General features: G+C 39.4%; 1 protein-coding gene across 3 annotated transcripts in view; it reads right to left on the bottom strand.

The window, feature by feature from the left end:
- Window positions 1-10,273, bottom strand: part of Eif4enif1 (eukaryotic translation initiation factor 4E nuclear import factor 1) — a 46,258-nt gene that overhangs the window by 26,027 nt on the left and 9,958 nt on the right. For all 3 annotated transcript variants that reach the window (XM_031340672.1, XM_031340670.1, XM_031340671.1), the window contains exons 3-4: window positions 5,832-5,905; window positions 3,333-3,460 (exon numbers count right to left, since the gene is read on the bottom strand). In XM_031340672.1, the coding sequence (XP_031196532.1) occupies window positions 3,333-3,460; window positions 5,832-5,905 (202 nt within the window). The remainder of the gene's footprint in view (window positions 1-3,332; window positions 3,461-5,831; window positions 5,906-10,273) is intronic.

A 10,273-nucleotide genomic window follows, 5' to 3' on the forward strand; every position in this document is an offset into this window, starting at 1 on the left:
AAAAAAAAAAAAGAAAGAAAGAAAGAAAGAAAGAAAGAAAGAAAGAAAGCCTGGTAAGCAAGGTTTGCTTCAAGTTTAAAACTGCTTTTTTCAAGACACTATTTAGAAATTCAAGACTGAGAGAAAACATTTCTAGGTACATTTCTCAGAGAAACACAAAACCACTGCATATAAAAACTCAGTAATAGGTGGCTGGAAAGATGGCTAACTGATTAAGAGGAGAACGGGCTGCTCTTCCAAAGGGCCCAGGTTCAATTCCTAGCACCCACAAGGCAGCTTACAACTGTCTGTAATTCCAGTTTCAGAGGGTCCAACACGCTTACATGGACATACATGCTGGCAGAACTCTAATGTACATAAAATAAAAAGAAATCATTAAAAAAAAAAACCTAACTAATGCTGAGTTTGAAGTCAATATGGACTTGGAACTTGTCTTGACACTTGTCTCAAAAAATTAAAACAAAAAAGAATAAATGATTGAACAGACACTTCAGCAAAGATATGTGGATGGCACAATATAATGTAACAGCACTATGCATAATTAAGAAGACTAACAATTCCAAGTGCAACCAAGATGTGGAGCAAGCAGAAAATACTGCCAACAGGAATATAAAATGTCTAGCAACCTTAAAAATAAGAAGCTTGAAGATTGCTGGGAACTGAACTCAGAATCTCTAGAAGAGTAGCTATTGCATCTCTCCAGATTGCATCTCTCCAGCCTTGGGGTTTTTTCTTAAAACATTGTATATATGTACTAGTCATAATATTTCTAAGTATTCACTCACAAGATAAATATTCCTATATCCAAGCTCATTCTTACACATAAATATTCACAGCAACTTTGGTGAGAAACACATTACTAGTCACAGATAAGTGGATATAATGATGAATTTATACAATGAAATATTATTAAACAATAAAAAGAAATGAACCACACATTCAACAACATGGATAAAGCCACCTATAGTTCATGAGAGACTGACCCAGGGGGATAAAGTTTGAGTCCAGCCTGGTCTACAGAGTTACCTTGTTTCCAGAAAGAAGCTTCACTGATGAAAATATATGGTGACAAGTCTAGTCTCATACAATTTTAGGAGTGTAAACTCATCTAGAAGGGTACTTCATTTCTTAGAGGTAATGAGAAGGGGTAAAAAGGAGGCAATCAGGGCTGGAGAGATGGCTCGGCAGGTAAGAGCACTGACTGCTCTTCCGAAGTTTCTGAGTTCAAATCCCAGCAACCATAGGGTGGCTCACAACCACCCATAATGAAATCTGAGGCCCTCTTCTGGCCTGTCTGAAGACAGCTACAATGTACTTATGTATAATAATAAATAAATCTTTGGACCGGAGCAAGCAGGGACTGAGTGAGTGGAGTTGACTGGAGTGAGCAGAGGTCCTAAAATTCAATTTCCAACAACTATGTGAAGGCTCACAACAATCTGTTCAGCCACAGTGTACCCATATACATAAAATAAATAAATAAATCTTAAAAAAGAAAAAAGGAGGCAATCAAACACTAGAGCACTTATAGGAAAGAACAAGAATACTTATTATTTTGATTGTGGTAATGCAAACTTCAATAAAGGTAAGAAAAGCATGTCACAAGAAGACCCACAGAGTCAACTAACATGGGACCATGGGGGCATGCAAGAGCTGAACCTAGATCCCCTACATATTTATAGCAAATGTGCAGCTTGGTCTTTATGTGGGTCCCCTAACATGTGGACTAGGGGCTGCCTCGATCTCTGCTCCCTGTCACAGGCTCCCCTCTCCCCTACCTGGACTCCCTGTTGGGCCTCAGTGGGAGAGGATGTGCCTAGTCCTGTTGGGACTAGATGTCCCAAGGTGGGTTGGTACCTAAGGGGAGCTCACCTTCTCTGAGAAGGGGAGGGGCAATGGAGGATGGATTTGTAAGGGTAGGACTGGGAAGAGAGGAGGGAGGGGAGCTGTAAATGGAATGTGAAGTGAAAATATGTATTTTAAAAAAAGAATGAAAAAGAAATAGAAAAGCATGTCACAAACATGTCACAAACAAAAGAACTAACCTGAAGCAGAGCCCAAGTAGGAAAAACCAGTTTTAGGCTCTTTTTTAAAACCCAAAACAGCTTTTTGTCTTATTTTAATTATTTTTCAGTGACTCATCATTCAAAGTCAGAGAGATCTGCCTGCTTTCTACCTCCTGAGTGCTGTGATTAAAGACATGAATGCCTAGCTGTCAACAAACAGCTCTTTCCAGAAGGTGAGACAGGGTTTCATTTAGACCAGTCTCTAACTCATTATGTATAACTGAGGAAGAGTTCAAATTTTTTTTTTTTTGGTTTTGAGGAGTTCAAATTTTTGATCCTCTTGCTTTGACCTCCTGAGTGCTCAGATTAGAGGCTTGAACTACCATGCCCAATTTATTCAGTGCTAGAAATTAAACCTAGGGCTTCATGTACGCACAGGTGTGGTAGTTTGAATATGCTAGGAAGTGTGTCACTGTGCGTAAGACCCTCCTAACGATGAGGGAACCAGTCTTATCCCAATGGACTTCAGAATGAGACGTAGAACTCTCAAGTTCTCCTTGTACCATGCTTGCCTGGATACTGCCATGCTTCCTGCCTTGATGATAATGGACTGAACCTCTGAGCCTATAAACCAATCCCAATTAAATGCTGTCATTACAAGAGTTGCCATGGTCATGGTTTCTGTTCACAGCAGTAAAACCCTAAGACAGGAGACAAGCACACTACCATCTGTGCTATATCCTCAGCTGTCTTAGTTTCCTTTCCTGGTGCTGTGATAAACGATACTGAACAACTTAAGGGCGAAGAGGATTTTTCTGGCTCACAGTTTAAAGATATAGTCCATAACAGCAAAAAAAAAAGTCAAGGCAGAACAGCTTCAAACAACTGGTCACATTCAATACACAATCAGGAAGCAGACATGGATGAATAGTCCCACCCACAGTTAAGACAGGTCTTCTCATGTCAATCAGTTGACCTAATAAAGATAATCGCCCACAGGGAGGTATCAAGGCTAAATAATTCCTGCACGTGTCCTGGATGCTTGTCTTCTAGGTGATCACACACACACTAAGCTGTCAACACTTGCACACCAGCAAAGACAATGGTACTTTATAATTCAAAAGCACACAGCCTAGCTTGCCACTGTTATAGGAAGACTATTACTATGATTTTACTCAGCTCATTATGAAAAATACAGCTGGTAAATGAGTTTTCTGATGACATTTCTCTTTGATATGTAAAAACTCTAGGACCTAAGAAAGAAACCAGCAACCAGGAACACGTTCTCCAAATCACACTACCATTAATAAATGATTGTGCACTTACCTGCTATTCTGCGCACTAGAGAAGGCCGATCTGATTCTGGCTCTTTCTTCAGACTTTCCACTGGTGAGCTCCGCCCCGAGGCTGGGTAGAGAGAGGCATGCCACTTCTCAGGGTCCCAGACACCATCACTACAGGTTAGAGGATAGCATTAGTTAGGGTTTGAAAATTAATTCTAATAGGCCCTAATTTCTAAATTTCTTTAGCTTACATAACCATGGCTGCTTCAAAATAATTTACCCTATTCAAGATGAAAGCAGAAACAGTTATTACCTGAGTATAGTTTGTTTCAGATAACATAACACCAATAGGTACTTGAAAACAGGAGTCTGTGTACAAAGGAAAGAAACTCTGGGCTCTGTATGAACTATAGTAATGTTCCACACAAAGATCTTTCCCAAGTTCTGCAGAGGTGGCGTTACCTTTTTGAAGTACCTCCTAGAAAGTATAGTGTATATTTTTCTAGAATTTTTTTTGTGGGTTTGGGTTTTTGTTATTGTGAGACAGAGTCTCACTACATAACCCTGGTAGGACTGGAACTTACTATGTAGACCAGGCTGGCCTCAGATTTACACCGATCCTCTTGTCCCTAACCCGAGTGCTGGGGTTAAAGGCATGCTAGCACCATACTGGGCTAGAATTTCCATGTGTAATCTCGGTTTTTTTCCTAAGACAGCTCTTATTTTTTATTTTTCCTGTTTACTGGGGATTAGACCCACTGGCGCTCTACCTGCTTTATACCCTTAGCCATGAACACTCTTTGAAAAACAAGTCAATGGTTCTCATGCCCTCACAACAGGGAGATACTCTCCGCCTTCTAGGGTGTCTGTGAGGCATCCAACAGGTGTTCACTCTCTGCTTCACTGTCACTAGGCACAATAAATAAATCTAATTTAGCATAAAAGCTAATAAAAATTGAAGTATACAGAGGCTTTACAATTTCAATGAAATAACAAACAAGCCTACCTGAGACCCATGAAAATTCTTAGCCTATCACAATATCCACTATTCGTGTATCATCACCACCGGGAGAATGTGATGACTTACCTAGATTCAATAGGCTCTCTCAACAGCCTGCATATAGGTTTTATAAGTCTGTCCCCAGAGAAGATGTAGCTTAATGATAAAAACACTCACCTGACATGGGTAAGGCTTTGGGTTCCACCCCTAGCATTAGGGGTGTAGGTATGTGGCACAATGAACCAAGAAAATTAAACATGACACTTTATAAGTAAAAATAGCCGCCCACATGTTATTAAAGAAATTACTAAGACTGCCAGGCATGTTGGCCCATACTTTTTTTCTCAGCACGTGGGAAGCAGAGACAAGCAGATCTCTGTAGTTTGAGGCCAGCATGATTTACAGAGCAAGGGTTATGTAAAAAGATCTTGTCTTAAAAAACAAAACAAATAAAAAACCTCTAAAACCCCCCAAACTTCCCCACTCCCCCAACCACTACAACAAAAAGAAATTACTAAGGTAACCTTAAGAAATATAATATAGGGGGCTGGAGAGATGGCTCAGTGGTTAAGAGCACTGACTGCTCTTCCAGAGGTCCTGAAGTTCAATTCCCAACAACCACAACCATGTGGTGGCTCACAACCATCTGTAATGAGATCTGATGCCTTCTTCTGATGTGTCTGAAGACACCTACAGTGTACTCATATAAATAAATAAATCTTAAAAAAAAAAAAAGAAAGAAATGTAGTATTATTGTACATTTTCAGATCTTTGTTAGCTAGCTTCTTCAAACCAAAGTCCTTAAAAAACCTAAAACGCAATAAGGCTAATCTAAATGGCATTGGGATAAAGGTCTCAAAGACCTCCTTCAACTTCCCCAACACACAATGTTAAAGAAGTGAATTCACACTGGGTGGTGGTGGCGCACGCGCACGCCTTTAATCCTAGCACTTGGGGAGGCAGAGGCAGGCGGATTTCTGAGTTCGAGGCTGGCCTGGTCTACAGAGTGAGTTCCAGGACAGCCAAGGCTACACAGAGAAACCCTGTCTCGAAATCTCCCCTCCCCACCCCCCCCAAAAAAAGAAGTGAATTCACAGCAAGAACCACAAGGTCTGGAAAAGACACCCTGGCATAAAGACTCCTGGTTTAAATCTGCTCTGTGACTGTAACCGAGGCATTCTGTAGTTTAGTTTCAGTCCTGGTTAGTTGATGGCCATGCTATTAACTTCTGAAAAACCTTCCTCAGTCATAGTGCCACTAAAACAACAACTTTCCAACAATGAAATTCTTTGCATTTAAATAAATTTTTACTTACTTTTAAATTTATTTTTAAATTTTAACTTGTATGTATGTATGTATGTATGAGTTCAAGTGTCCACATCGACCAGGGGTGTCAGATGCTCCTGAAGCTGGAGTTGACAAGTTGTTGTGATCTACCTGGTGCTAAGAACTCAACCTTGGTTCATTGAAAAAAGCAGATGCTTAACTGCTGAGCCATCACTCTAGCCCCAATAATGCAATTCTTAACAGTAACACTCATACCTGTCATATTTTTCAGAGAGGAATGATGGCCTCTGCTTGGAGTATGGACGTTCTTTTATATCCAAGAGCTCTTCCTAAAAAGAGAAATCACATGAAAAAATTGAACTACGTTTCTCAGGCCACAACCTCCCAATTTATTTCCATTCTGTGTATCTACTTTAAACACTTTATATAAGATTTTTTGGTAAGGAGGGCAGGGAGAGATTTGAGACAAGTTATCAAGACTGGCCTCAAACTAATAATGTTCAGCCCCTGCTTCCCGAGTGCTGAGATCACAGGTGTGGCTTTCCCACGATTCTTACAATTTTGGACTTAAAATTCCAAAAGGACTAGAATTGGACCAGGGGATTTATAAGACACTCAAACAAGATTATCTTTAAGAATGGGATTAAAGACATGTACCACTACCCAACTCAATGGTGCTTAATTTATTGATTTTCCTTAAAACCAAAATAGGTGCCCACACAGTTCCAGATTTTGTCAGTGGGAACTTCAAGTGGATTATATGTCCAAAGCTTTAGCAAAACAATCACTGCCTTCTGAAGGGTATAGCAATATACACTTGGAACCCAAGCACTCACAAGGCTGAGAGGCATTTAAGGCCAGCCTAGGTTACATAATGTGATTGAGTCCAAAAGTAATAAATAAATGGGCAACACTGCCTTTTGGTTTATCTCGTGCCCATCCTGACTCACTTTGGAGCCGGCCATTACTATGAGCAACTCTAGTTCCTTAGAGTGTGGAATGGTACTAGAAGTCAAGGCCTAGGATCTGGGTATACTCTCATTTGCTTATAATTTTAAGTCTTTTCATCAGAAACTCAAATATATATATATATGTATATATATATCCATAAACTATTAATACACATAAAGAAATTATTAGCCACACTCAATTACCTCTTATTAGAACACAATCATTTATAGAAAACAAATTATACTGCCATTCATTAACTTTTTTATGAATACAATGCTCCAAATGCTTTGTAGCATTGGAGGTCCCACTAACAAGTGACCCCTGTAAGGCACCTTTTCAGTTCTCAAAGACAATGCATGATGCTTCTTAAATCTTGGGCTAAAAATGGAAGGCAGCTCCCAGCCTACAGTAATAATTGCACACAAGAACACCATGAATTCATAAAGTGTCTTATGTATGAAGCCTCTAAATGTTTTCGGGACAGCAAGCTGGCTTTTAAGACACTGTAGTCTTAAAATCAGGCTATGTGGTGAGAATGACTACATATACCTGCAATCCTAGCACTCAGGAGGCAGAGGCAGGATGCATACAAAACAGCATGAACATAGTGAGATCTGTCTCAAGACCTGAGACTAAAACTAATCAAGCAGATGATGATGACAAACCACCCATGGTGTCATCGTACCTCTATCTTACAGGCATTTGAATCCATTTAGGATACACTTAGAAATTACTGATTTTTTTGTTTTGTTTTTTTTTTTTTGAAACAATGTCTTATTTTGTAGCTTTGGCTGTCCTAAGACTCATTATATAAACCAGGCTGGCCTCCAACTCACAAAGATCCACCTACCTCTAGCTCCCAAGTACTGGATTAAAGGCATGTCCCACCAGGCAAAGTCTGAATTACTGTTGTCCACACCCCCATCCTTCTACCCCCCATAAACGGTTTCTCTGCGTAACCCCTGTGGTCTTGTAACCTGTAGATCATGCTGGCTTTGAATTCACAGAGATTCACCTGCCTCTGCCTCCTGAGGACTGCACCATCACTGTCCACCCAGCAGAAACTTTTTGAGATCTAGAGGCTATAGCTTTCTGGTTTTTTGAGTAGAGGGCTTAGAACGCAGTTCAGTAGCAGAGCACTTGCCAAAAGCATTCACACACCTGCGTTCAATCCCTAGTACAACCCACCGAATTGAAACCCCAAATTTCCAGTAGAAATGGAAAGAAATTTAGAAAATAGAAAACTGCAAATTTCTGCTACTAGAATTCAAAGACTATGACAATCCTCCTCCCCCAAATGCTGAACTAAGAACCTAACTTTACTACTAAACCAAAGACAATATACCTCATTGTCAATAAACAAACCCAAAACAAACAAATCAATAAGGGAGAATTTTGTTTGTAATGCTTTTCCCCCAGGAGAAAAAGAACTTAATAAAAATAATCCACAAACACATAAAAGCCCAGTTCAATTCCCAGTACCCACACAGCAGCTCACAGTTATAACTCAAAGTTCCAGTAGCTCCAGCTTCTTCACACAGACATACATCTAAGCCAAACACCAAATGTACATTTAAAAAAAATTAAAAACAAAACCCAAATTAACATAGGTTACAAAAAGTTTTACAAAAAAAAAATAAATAAATAAAAAAGTAAAATCAAGAGACTGGTGAATAGCTCCATCAGGTAAAGGTTAATTTCAATCCCTGAAACCTACATAGTACAAGGAGAACTGACTCCCATATAATCTTCTTCTGCTTCCATACATATATATGCAAGCATGCACAAGAAATAGTTACAACTAAATGCAATATAGTATCCTTGAAACAATCCTCAAGTGCTGTATTAGTTTTTAAAAAATGTGTTGGGAGCTAGAGAAATGGCTCAGCAGTTAAGAGCACTGATTGTTCTTACAGAGGTCCTGAGTTCAATTCCCAGCAACCTTATGATGGCTCACAACCATCTATAATGGGGTCCGATGTCCTCTTCTGGTGTGTCTGAAGACAGCGACAGTGTATTCATATACATAAAACAAATACATAAATCTTTACCAAAAGAAAAAAAAAGTGTTGGGAATGAAGTGGGAGTGGGGGGGAGAGAGAAAGCGGGGGGCGGGGGGGGTGAAAGCACTCAGAAGGCAGAAGCAGGTGGATTTCTGTGAGTTCATGGCTAGCCTGGTCTACAGAGTGAATTCCAGGACAATTAGTACCACAGAGAGAAACCTTATCTCAAAAAACAACAGGGGCTGGTAAGATGGCTCAGTGGTTAAGGGCACTGACTGTTCTTCTGAAGGTCGTGGTTCAAATCCCAGCAACCACGTGATGGCTCACAACCATCCATAATGAGATCTGATGCCCTCTTCTGGAGTGTTTGAAGACAGCTACAGTGTATTTACATATAATAAATAAATAAATAAATCTAAAAACAAAAACAAAAACAAGGGCTGGTGAGACGGCTCAGCGGGTAAGAGCACCAACTGCTCTTCAGAAGGTCATGAGTTCAAATCCCAGCAACCACACGGTGGCTCACAACCACCCGTAATGAGTTCTGATGCCCTCTTCTGGTGTGTCTGAAGACAGCTACAGTGTATTACATATAATAAATAAATAAATCTTTAAAAAAAAAAAAAGAAAGTAAAAAAAACAAAACAAAACCAAAAAAGCCCAACAACAAAGCCCGGCAGTGGTGGTGCACACCTTTAATCCCAGCACTTGGGAAGCAGAGGCAGGCAGAATTCTGAGTTCCAGGCCAGCCTGGTCTACAGAGTAAGTTCCAGGACAGCCAGGCTATACAGAGAAGCCTTGTCTCAATAAAAAAAGTGAAATAAAGACTTCAGCTAATAACAACATACTATCATTGGCTCCTTAGTTATAACAAATGTACTATATATACTAAAGTACCAAGAAGCCAATAGAGTAAATGAACTAAAGAGCATATGGGAAGCCTCTATGTATACAAAAGTTAACTAAAATTTTAATCAAAGGGCGGGGGCAGGGCCTGTAGCTCACTGTTTTTGCTTAGTCAGCTTGTGGAAAAACTAGATAGGAAATATAAAAATGGTATGGCTGCTATGGAATATATTTTCAATTCCTCAAAAAAGTTAAAAATCAAATAATCCCACTCCTCAGCAGATACAAAAAAATAAGTAAAAAGTCTATCCCAAAATGTACACACAGATGCTTAAAGGGGCAGCTCACAATAGCCAAAGAATAAAAACAACTCACATGTCTATTAATGAGTATACGAAGTATAGTATAGTCACCCAGTGAATTATCACTTAGCAGTCAAAAGGAAAAATTATCATACACAGAATGGAATACAACAGAAACTTTGTTAACAGAAAAAAAAATGTTCAGATGAGCCTGCAGAACTGCAGAACATTACAGTGACTGAAGGAAGACAAAGCTTACAATTCCACATATATACAGTGTTCTAACAGGAACATCTACGCTGAAACAATGTAGATCAATAGTTTCTAGAAAGTGAGGGTAGAGAACAGTAACTGTAACTAGCAGAGTTAGTTTGGGGATGAAAGAGATCTGGAAGTGCAGTGATGACAGTTGTACAACTGTAATTTTACTAGAAACAGCTAAATAGATTTCACACTTTAAAAAAAAAAAAGTGAATTATAGCAAATTTTAACGTTTATTTAAAACAACCAGTTCGAGGCTGGCAAAATAGCTCAGTTGGTAAAGTGTTTGCTTTCTAAGCAGGAAGTCCAGAATCTACATGCTCAAAAAAGAATA

Source organism: Mastomys coucha, unplaced genomic scaffold, assembly GCF_008632895.1.
Source record: "Mastomys coucha isolate ucsf_1 unplaced genomic scaffold, UCSF_Mcou_1 pScaffold22, whole genome shotgun sequence".
Lineage (NCBI taxonomy): Eukaryota > Metazoa > Chordata > Mammalia > Rodentia > Muridae > Mastomys > Mastomys coucha.